This window comes from Diorhabda sublineata, chromosome 3 (genome assembly GCF_026230105.1).
Source record: "Diorhabda sublineata isolate icDioSubl1.1 chromosome 3, icDioSubl1.1, whole genome shotgun sequence".
NCBI classification, from domain to species: Eukaryota; Metazoa; Arthropoda; class Insecta; order Coleoptera; family Chrysomelidae; genus Diorhabda; species Diorhabda sublineata.
In genome coordinates, this window is record NC_079476.1 from 36621366 (window position 1) to 36633373 (window position 12008).

General features: G+C 33.2%; 1 protein-coding gene across 2 annotated transcripts in view; it reads right to left on the reverse strand.

The window, feature by feature from the left end:
• LOC130441509 (glutamate receptor ionotropic, kainate 2) overlaps nt 1-12008 on the reverse strand; it is a 111442-nt gene that overhangs the window by 89455 nt on the left and 9979 nt on the right. For both annotated transcript variants that reach the window (XM_056775225.1, XM_056775227.1), the window contains exon 2: nt 3381-3474. In XM_056775225.1, coding sequence (XP_056631203.1) covers nt 3381-3459 — 79 coding nt within the window. In that variant the 5' untranslated portion in view covers nt 3460-3474. The remainder of the gene's footprint in view (nt 1-3380; nt 3475-12008) is intronic.

Consider the following 12008-nt stretch of genomic DNA (forward strand, 5'->3'; position numbering starts at 1 on the left):
ACAGGGACCAAAATCAACCAAATTGTGCGTGCAGATCGTCGATTAAGTATCCGGATGATTGCCAAGGCTGTAAACGCCGATAAAGAAACGGTTAGAAAAATTTTACACGAGGAATTACACATGAAAAAAATCTGTTCGAAGTTGGTGCCAAAAAATCTGAACACCTGCCGTGTTCACTAGATTTGGCATCGTGCGATTTTTGTTGTTTCCGAAAATAAAATCTTTGAAACGGATCCTATTTGAGTCGATGGAAGCGGTAAAGCAAAAAACGGCAGAGCTCCGAAAGACCATCACCAAAGAAGACTTCCAGGATTACTTGGATCAATGGAAAAAACGCATGGAAAGGTGTGTGGCGAGGGAAGGAAATTTAGAATAAATTTTATAATAAAACCCTTCTCCGTAACCAGTCTCGTTATTTAATAGCCAGACCTCGTGTATTGACTTCAACATCAGAGTTTTGTCACATATTAATTCAAACTTGTCATTATTTATTTTAATAGTCAAATGATAACCTCATTGTCGGGAATTTTAAGACTCAACTTCCCTTTAGAATTTACTATGATTATCTATTTTGCTTAAGAGGCTCCAAAAACTGCAACTCTATATAGTTAGAAGCAAGAATTTTATAATAAAGCAAATGAACACATTTTCAGAAATATAATATTATGAAAAAATGATAATTTATTAGTATATTAGTGATTATTAGGACATTTGAGTTCCTAAATAAGGAAAGTGATACCCTGCTACATTTCTAAGCCCTGCAATTTTGAAATTATACACTCGTAGAGTATAGAGAAGGTCCTGATTATTACGGAATTTCAAAATAAATCACGATTAACTTAAAACCTAATATGAATTGATCAAGTGATTTACTACAGCTTAAATTTTCGTTATCAACCTATAGCAACTAGCACAAACTTGGCATATTTGGCATAATTAATCTTCTTTCGACTTCTAGACAAGGTACTATTTCAAACTTTGTATTTACCTTGCAGACGTTCGACAACTTAGTGCATTTGTTAAACTATAATAAAGTTTTCTAACTACTTGCTCAATCTCTTGGGAGCATTGGAGCAAATAGAGATCACGTGCTGTAAACTAGTTAATAACAAGTTTTATTCCGTAATTCTCACATATCAATACCAGGAATGATCATGATAATATTAAAAGGCACATTTGAAAATACATATGAAGAATAGTGTTTCCGAAGATTACAGACAGTCGACGCGACTTGACAAACATTTTGTGCGAGGCTGAAAGTGGCAAAACGTTTAGAATCTGTTTGAAAATTATTCAATTTATGACTTTATAACTTATAACGCAGGGTTATTAGCGAGTAATTAAGGTTTGATACATTCGATCTAGATTTAACTATTTAGTTTGAAGTATTTCAGGTTAGGTTAGGTTCATAAGTTTCTTTGGGTCTTCTTGAAATAGCTTCTCCACTGAATATGGTAGTTGATTCATTTTTCGTTCTTTGTCATATTTTAAAGAGTTCATTAGGAGGTGTTTCACTGTTAACTCACTATTTCATAACTCGCAAGTTGGTTTGTGATTTTCCGCTAATAGGTAATCCGATTCTTAGGCGGGAAAGCGTCGCTTGATCTCTTCAAATTATGGAGTTATAGTCGTAATATTTTTTGAGGGTTTCGTAAGGTTCGTGTTGGTTATGATTTGCTTTTTCTTGCCATTTTCTTTTAAAAGAATGCTTTGAAATCGGTATGTACTATATAGTTACTCTTTATTGATTCCTCGTTGTTGTACGCATCTTTTGCTAATCCGGTGTGAGATGGAACCTATATGAAATTAACATTTATATTGCTGTTTCGCCAAGTGAGTAGCTCGTTCTAAATATGAATGGCAAGAGGATGGTTGGAATATTGCTGACAAATTGTCGTTAGTGAGCTTTGAGGATAAAGATATTCTTGGATTCAATCTTCTGAAATTCCTTGAGTGCTTCTATAATGGCAAACAGTTCAGCAGAGTGGATAGATATAAAAGGAGGAAGTATAAAGGATTTCGACAGGTTTGACATTTATAATTAATTCGTTGTTTAAAAGAAATAACGATACATCATAAAGCGTGAGCATGTCTATCTTTTCAATGAAGAACACAATATGTTAAAAATCGAAATATGCTGGAAGCGGGCGGCAAAGTTCTTTAACGACAGAAATCAATACTGGTAACTCTACATAAACATTAAACTAAGAGATATTTATTGAAAGTATCCACATAAAAGCAATTTATAAATACTACCAGGAGTATTTTCGGGACATTGTCGTCTCAATAGACACCAGCTTTAGCAAAGGATGCAAAGTACAAAGTCTGTTAAGTAGAGAACAAAACTCCAGAGCATTACACTTGAGAGTGTATGAAATAGAAGATGAACATCTTTGACAGTCAGAGTCATTCCACATTCTGGAAGGAGTAGGATAAATAGATCATTCATATAATTTTGCATGAAATCTAGTCAAAGCTGGGACTGATCTATGGTTGATTTTTTCTTCAAGGAATCATCCTGGCTGCATCATTTCGTCCTTGCAAGTGTAACCACTCTCGATTGACATCAAACGAATTTAGGGCTGCACCCTTAACCGATAAAATTGTTGGAACCCTATTATGAGAAGCATGTGGTGTTTTCTTACCCGGTGTACGCCTGGACCATCAAAGTGGACCGTTATTGTCTCACTTTCATAAGGCGAAGGCTTAAACAGAACGGTTATGTTAAATCATACTGTTAAAGAAATGGAGGATTTGTTGCTTATAGACCAGATTTGGCACTTGGAGACTATTTTCTGTTTCCAAAGTTGAAGGAACTTTTATTTCGGAACATCCAACCATCTACTTCTTATCTCTTTCTGAATATTTGATTACCGTAATAAAATATTTCATATTAACAATTGTTGTTTAGAGCATATTCAACGGCTGCATAAAATACTCCACCATAAACTAACAATAAGATCTGGAATGTAAACCTTGAGATAACATTTAGCTGCTCCACAGAGATGAAAAAGAATTTCTCTAAGGTACCACTAAATATATTTATTTAATGTGATAACTTCTGATAGTTTAGTTTACGTTGTATAATTTATTTATGAAATTATCATAAACATTGATTGAATCTGAAAGATTTGTTTATTTTTACGTAAAATTAATTCAATAAAAGTTTCAACGATTCATTTCAGTAAATTTCGAAGAATGTAACTTTTGTAACGTTTTTGTTATAAATGAACGTAAAACTAGTTTGAAAGAAAGGAGTTAATATTTTGAGACATATACAACTGTCGAGATATTTTTAATCAAAAAGTTGCAACAATAAAATTGCCAGGAGGAGCAATCACTTTTGAACTTCGGCTTGTTCAATAACAATTTATACTTACCAATAGGTATAGTTTCTGGTAAGCAAGTTATCAGCTCAAATAAAAATATGAAGAACAGTAGTTGCATTGTGCTTTCCATCACCTACTGGATCATCTGAAAATTAATAGCAATTGTGAGTTATTACTGAAAGAAGAATTTTTTTTATTGATACACAGCACTTTCACCATCTACTATATGTACAGAGTATTAAATAAATAGTCTTGATTAGTGAAATGTTATGGATTATTTGGTACCAAGGGGCTTTACTTCATATACAAAGTGATTTGGATTGAAATGTTTAGATTCTCTTGGTACTTGAATATCATTTTCGAGACCTTTTGTCTAATTTGGTCATAGGCCATAATCCTACCAATAAAAAAGCAGAACCAGATCCTACTCTGAGTAAGACTGCTGCATCGCAGTGATCGACCAAATGTGATGACGACTCCAGAAATGTTGAAGAAAATCTACAAAGCGGTACTTGATGATCTTCGACTGAAAGTGCGCGAGCTAACAGACATACTAGGCATTTTAAAAAGTGCGGTACGTCTCATATTAACAGGAAATTTGGACATGAGAAAGATGTGCGCTTTGGTTTTTGGGATGCGTGTGGGATAATTTTCAGTAACTATTTTGAAAAAGAAAAAATTATCAACGGCGAGGATAATGCGAACGTTTGAGTGAAGAAATCAAGCAAAAACAGCCGCATTTGGCAAAGAAAAGAGTGTTGTTTTAACAAGACAATGCACCAGCTCCCACATCCGTTATTGCAATTATCAAAATTAATGAATTGAAGTTTGAATTGCTACTTCATGCACCTTATTTGTCAGATTTTGCCCTCTCGGTTTATTTTCCGTTGTTTTTAAACTTGGAAAAATGGCTGTGTGGTCAAAGATTGTCCAACCATGAGATGGTGATGTCGGCAGTTAATGACTATTTTGAGAAGCTTGACGATTCTTATTATAAATAGGGTATCGAACTTATCGAACATCGCTGGGAGCTGAAAGGAGACTACGTTGGAAAATAAATATATTTTTTTCCCAAAATTTTTTTGTTCCCTTTGTCGGGTACTTCTGTGGCCATCCTCATGTAACTCATTTTCTTTTTCGGCCCCATAATAGTACGCATGACTTTTCTTTCCGACTTTCCATCATTTTTCTTCTTTTTTTGTTTTATATTTTATACTTTTCTGCAGCAAAAGTCATGATGTGTTTTATTATTGTTTTATATATTGTAAGTTTTTTATAAATTTATATTTCTTGGCTATTCAATGTTTTTATATTTGCTCCAGGTACTCTATTTGCTGTTTATTTATCTAACTTTTTCTGTTCTATCACTTCAAACTCACTTTTTCCAATCTTCACTATGTCTCATACCATATTTCTCACACTTTGTCTCCTCAGCATTAATTTTTAGATTAAATTATTCATTCTTCTTTCATTACATTTTTATTCTTTGCTGCCGTAGCTATATCATCCACCCACGCTATCTCCTTTATTTCTTATTGTCATTGTTTTTTCAATTTATTTTTTTGTTACATAATCGAGAGTGAAGATAAAGAATGTTGCGTCATCTTGTCCCATCACTTTATTTATTACATTATTGTGTTCTCAGTCAAGCATTTGAGTTTTCCATTTTCATTTTTATTAGATTCATTAACTTTGGTGGGATTCACAAGTATTTCTTTTGATTGTATCAAAAACCTGCTTTAGCATGTGTATTGCATCAGTAATTGATCTATTGGGCATCAAACCACTTTAGCAATTGCTCGTCTTTAATTTGCACAGTACCCATAGTTTGTTCTATATATTTGTGGCCAGCCTGATGAAGATATTAATAATACTAATAACATTAAGTACAAAAACGTATACGTTGTTTATAACCTGCAACAACTTTTATTATTTTTAACAGATTATTGATAAATTGTAACATATTTTAATTCTTTATCGATAATATTTGATGGCCTTTATGCACTTAATATTAATCTAGAATTATATTGCATTGTAAGCTGAAAAACATCATGTCAAAATAGAGAATGATAAATTCCAGCGAAACTTTATGATTCCATGGTACAGACAATGCGACAGAGGCACTCACTTGAACTAATAATGCATTAACCAAACTACATGTTTGCCTAAACTTGGAAATATTACAGCAGCAAATTCAGTTGCGGATAAATGAAAACTAACGCGAGTTGAATTCGTGCCTTATCTCGCTTTAATGAGGACCTACATTGTCGCGTCCGAAGTGATGAATAGCGAGGAGGTTTTGTGATCCTGCCGCTCTTCTCTACGGTGTTTATTTAAGACAATACTGGGCAATTTGTCTCTTCACCGGGCCGTTTTGAGGTGTTAACCTGAAGTAAGATCGTAATTACTGCACCAAATTGTCAGTAGCTAGAAGGGATTTACTTGGATCTTTCAATTTCGACGTTTTAGTATATGTAAAGGTAACTGTTATCTACAATATTTGTTCACAGTAGATATGTAGTTAGTATCTATGAAAAGTGAGAAAACGTTTATTCAAATAAAAATAGATGTTAATTAAAAATTGTGAGGATAAAGAAGTTCAATTAACACCTAGTGAAAAAAAAAGGCTAATAATGAGCTGTATGATTTATAATTGAAAATTGAAAAGGAGAGAAATCATTGAATTAAAAAAAGGATGAATACTACTAGAAACGGTTTTACGACGTCTTTTGATACACAGTTTCTATCCAACCAGAAAAATTCTTGTAGTTCCAACTATCTTATTTTTTTATATATCCGCTCAAGCCGGCTTTTCCATGGCCTTCTTCTGTTTCGTCTTCTCGCTAGTTTCTAAAGAAGAATTTGTGTTTAGATACACTTCCGTTCGAACATGACCAAACCATTTTAGTTACTCTATTTTTTCATAATCCTCAATTGCATGATTCACAACTACAATTTCTGGCATTTCTAGTTGTTGTTTATAATCTCAATCAGCCTGTGGTAATTCTCCAAATATTTTTGTCGATTCCGTTCTAGTATTACTGGAAAGTTTAGAGTGTAAATATTATTGCTGAGTTGAGTTCAATTCAGTTTTTTCTAATAATATTTTAAAGTCTTATAAGCCATTACGCTCTTTCAAAATCTTGTTTAAACGTGTTTATAGGGCTTCCCATAGCTTAATTTTTCTCAGGAGTTCTCGTGAGATAAAATAGCTGGAAGCTTTTTGTATAATTGATGAGCTTGTACCTTAGCTTTGTTATCAGAGAATTCTAGTTTTATTCTGATTTTAAATACTTTGTCGTATGATTTTGTTATTGGTGCCATTATTTCAATTTGTCTTTAATTTCCACAATCCTCCTTGGTACCGTTCTTTTGATTTGAGGCGAGGAACGACTCTATACATTCCGCTAGTAATAATGTACGTTTGGAATAACTTTGCAAGGTAATCATATATATTTTATTCCTCTATTTCCTTCGCAGATATTCTAACTGATAAAGTTGATACAATTATGTTGTTTATGTGTTCAGATTCCCTAAATTTTTCTCGTTATTTCAGCAGTGGTATTTTTTCAATGTTATAGGAAATATTAAAACTGTCTCTTTATTTTGACGTTATTGCTTTAATAATTTCCAACTTTCTATGCTTTTTTCCCTCCAAGATATGTTTGTTTGCTTTCCCACGATGAAATCTGTTTGTAGGTATGTGGTTTTTCTCGTGATTTTTACTTAGTCTGCTTTAAATAATATTTTATCTTCATCTTTCTTTCGTTATTATAAATCTGAGCGTCACTTCTTCTTTTATATATCTTTCGATACCTAGATACAGAATGAAAAACTTGATGAAGAGGTCAACGCAAAACCAGTAGGTTTTTTATCCCAAAAAACATTTTTTTTGTCCAAAAAGAAAATCCTCTTATATATTCCTTGAAGCTACGTATAAAAATTTTTCAATCATATTGACTATTTCAACTACTTCTACTTCAGTTTCTACTACATTTTAGTATCGCAATATTTTGCTCATAGTAATTGGTAATACTTTTCATTCCATTATTACATCATCTAATTTTGATGTACGTGATTATAACTCTTTAGAATTCAGTTGCATTTTAAGTGATTATACTTTTTTATTTATATCCATTACCTTAATAAATTCTTCAGTCTGCGTTTCCCATATCGTTTGGCAAGTCATTTTTGGAAATTTTCCTCAGTGAGCATTCTCTTCTCATTCCTCTAATTTTTCAATTGTGTTTGTTAATTTTTCTCTTATTATGTATTCAACCAAATTAAGTCTTATGCTTTTATGTATCATGTTTTTTTTATCAATCTATCTATCTTCCGATGAAATTTTTATGTCAAACTTTATATTTCGCTCATGGTAATTGTTTATTACTTTGATTTTTACATATATGTGATTAGTAAACATAATTTCGAGCTACTTTTTTCTACGACACTCTAGAGGTCATATCTCTGAAGAAGTTAGGCAGAAAATTCATTATATGAAAGACTCATCATAATTCCGAGTAATCATTGTTTGCGCTTCCCCTTTGAAGTCATTATCCAGAAAATGGGCTGAGCGGTTACTCGTTGATTAATGTAGGAAGTGATCCGGTTGCGTGATCTCAATCTGTCTACTCCACGTAACGTATCTTACTTTCCGGCTGATTTTAAGGCGGCGCAATCTGCCTATTCCTTGCAACTCGATCGAATAGAAAGGAAGTTATAAAAATAGAGTAGATAAAAAACGATATAACTGCAGTTGAATTTCGAAAAGTATCAACAACTATTGTAATTGACTCAACAATATCACTGGAAAAGCCAAATCAGGAACAATTTCTATATAATCCAGTGAGAATAAGCGATAAGTACGTGGCTAATAATTTACACGTCCAGGATTCCTATTTAACAAAAGGTTTCCTCCTCCAAATTTACTGTACCCCGATCTTTTGCCTCCATTGTGGTTACTAAAACTCAAAATATAACACTTTATTAATGTCAGAAATTCATGTCAGATACTAAATCAAAATTATTACATGAAACGATTATAAAATTGATATCAGATCCATGGGAAAGCATAATCATCTACGCAAGAGGATGGTTTGAGAATACAATCTGTGATATAGTTTAAAGAGAACTCCCCTATACAGAAATTGATGTAGATTGGTGAGGCTGAATGTCAACCCGAGTAAGACCTACCCTATTTCCTTTACTCAATTACTCAACCTCAATCCCATCAAGCTAGACGGGCAAACACGAAAAGGAAATAATCACTGAAGCTTACTGTAGATGTTTACGACAATTATGAGACCTATCATCACATATTGGGCAGTGGTTTGGGGTACAAGAGCTACTCTTAATATCACGCGAAACAATTTCTCAAAGGTACAAAGACCTGAGCCATACAATCTTTGCCCAACAGCTCCACTAGAAGTGATTATAAATCTCTGATCTCTTTACGTAGTACGGGGAAGCGTCGCATATAAAACATCACTTAGAATGTTAAAAGATGGAATCATCAAAGAAAAACCGTCCCTAAATAATGACCCAACATGAGATTTGCCTCAGGATAATGCATCGAAAATTTTGAAAAAGCCGTGGAAGTGAAATAGCAGCAGCAGCAGACGACAGAACTGATATAGGAGTGTACGGACCCAGAACCAAACACTGCCTGGGCAACACACCAAGCATTTTCAAGCAGACATTGATGCTGTCCGATAGCCAAGCAGCCAATAGCTTCAATATTATAAAACTCAAACTCGTTAGAAAAATTAAACGAGCTAGACAAGAATAATAAAGTTATTCTGGCATGGATTAAGGGACAGACCGGAGTGAACGGAAATGAAATAGCCGATCGCTGAAGCGGGGGTAGACAAGCCTTTCATTAGACCTGAATCTCTTTGTGGTATCAGTTACAGAACAATAGAAAATTGAGTTGAGACAGGCAAAGACTCTCCTGAGAAATTATAACGAGAGGAGATTTGCTGAATGTATCTACCTAATTAAGAATAAGCTATGAATACTAAGAGGTGTTAGCTGAAGCCCCAAAGATGATAGACTTAGCAAATAATGGTTCCTAATATTGCAGCAAGAAAGGGGGACACAATTGGGTCGTAGTGTATATGATACCCCAATAGATACATACATGAAAAAGCCACTTTTCTAACACTTCAAGCAAACTTGATAATGGTTGGGCTGCTTCATAATGTATAGTAGCTTAACAACTGTCAACTTTTATTTTGTTTATACTGTATATACTAAATTCTTGTAAAAAACTTCCCTCTATCCCTTCTTCAACTTTTTTTTGTGGCTTGTTGTAAGCCTTTTTATTGAATTCCATATATTTAGTTTGTATTTCATTGATTTCTTATTCGTAGTCTACTAGCACATTTTATAATTCAGTTATTGCTTAGTTATCATTCTTGTTATTTGTTATTATTGCGTATATTTTTTTTCTTCAGTAATTTCGCTCTTCTCATTCTACATTCCAGTGATATTCCAGTGATATATAAAATAACGTTATTTGTAGTGACTTTAATGTATGTAATCTCACTTTAAGTTCCTAGCTTATATATGAAAATATCTAAATAAGAAGTGAATTACTTTAGTTTTATAGGCTATTGAACATTTGGCGAGAGCGCTAGTTTAATGTGCTCCCACCATTTTATCGATAACAGCCGACCTATTTATTTATTCCCTTAGTTTGCCTTTGCTGCCGGTCAAACCGAGTAATGAAGTTAATCTTTGGAATACAAAATTGAACACTAATGGCATCAAACTCTGGTAAGGCCCTAGATTAAGTGGAAGCAAAGCATTGCCTAATGGGCTATCGTTTAGTACGAAATAGTATGTCGTTTCCTTCATTAGTTTAATAAATAACAAGTTTGAAAAGAAACAAGACTGTAGCTTCGTATTAGATTACTACAAATTATTGTTATATCAAAGTAAATAATTGGATTCGCCGAAATAACAGTATATTGTGTTTATCATCACCTGAGACTTTCTTTGCGTATTCCAATGTTTTCTAATGATCTTTTATGTAAAATATTATGAGAACGGCATCTAAAGTTTAAACACAAAATGAGATTTTAGTAAATAATTCATCAATTATTGTCTATACGTTCAGCATTTGAACAATTCTGCCCGATTGAAAGGAATGAAAATAAGTAAGCTGGAATTTCTGGAGTGATTGGTAATATTCATACTAAAAACACCATAACTCACAATAATTCTGCCTAATGCACGTTTCGATAATCACAATATCATCTTCAGATACACTTACTGATAATTCATTTCAATTTTTTTTATCTCTTATCTTCCTAATTTATTCAATCCATTTTAATTGATTCCAACGACGTTTAGAGGTGTTTTTAGGTTTCTTATTATTGGCTCTTGTATTGTTAATTATTCTTATTTCTTCATTTCTACATTTATCTCACTTAATTCCTCTTTCATATTTTATTTAGATTGTGTTTATTTTGGCATCAAACTTTCTAAATATAAAATTTTCACTTGTATATGTTAGTACTGGTTTTGTGATTCTTCATTTTCATTTTCACATCAATATCTCTATGTCCCAATATAATCTAGTTAGTGTCTAGTAGTATATACTATACATATGGCTCTATAATTATCACATTTCCTCTAGTCTCCAGTCTCTCAATATTCTTTCTGTCTATATATTTTCCAATTTCCTTTTTTAGACGACGCCATTTGAAAGTTCTTCGTTCTGTATTCGTTTACATACCGAAAGTTGCGTTTCGAGTGTTCCATGTAGTGAAAGTGACAGTTCCGTACTGCAAAACACTTTCGGGACGCTCTGGAGTAGACAACTTTAACTTAAATGTGACTTTAACCACATCAATGTTGACAGTTGACAGTTTCACTTCGATGATTTTGCATAACCTTAAATTATTTGTTTTATCCGAAGTTTTGTCTAAATTAATGAATAACAATAAATAATGATGAAAAAGAAAACATCAGCGATGAAGAGTTACTCGAATCCACGCCACCTGAAGAAAGCAATGCGGCCGTTCTCAATTTGTTGCCGGATAAATCTCGTGCAAGGTACGAAAAACAGTACGAGCTCTTTTTGAAGTGGTGTCACCAGAAAAAATTATAAATAAAATGTTTATAATTGTCTCTACTATTTATTTTCTTTCTTCAGTTTAATTGAAAAAGTTTTGGATCTTATGCGTCGTCTAAAAAATGTTGTGTACGGCGCGGATTAAAAACTGAAATACAACTACTTTGTTGGACTCGTCTGCTGCTCGCCTCGTTTCGCTCGTCTCGCAATTTTCAGACTCGTCCAACAAAGTAACACTTTCGGTCCTTGGCATACTCATTATCATTATTTGAGTGTTGCATCTTCTATTTCCTCTCTACTCATTTAGTTCTGTTTTCCATCCTCTCTATTCACTCCTTCTTTTGTGTTTCTATTACCTCTACTCTTCCTGTTTGTAGTTGATAATTCAATGTTTTCAATGTTTCAAGTTCCTACTTATATACAAAAAATTCCACCCCCATTTTACGCGAAAAATAAAGCCAACAGGAAAAGATTTGATTCCTATTTAATAAACTATGGAGCGGACAATATGAAATAGGCCCTTTGTTTCTAGTTGAACTGTCTTTAAATCGCACAATCTTCTATCAAACTCGCGTTTCCATTACTTAGTTATCGGTAAA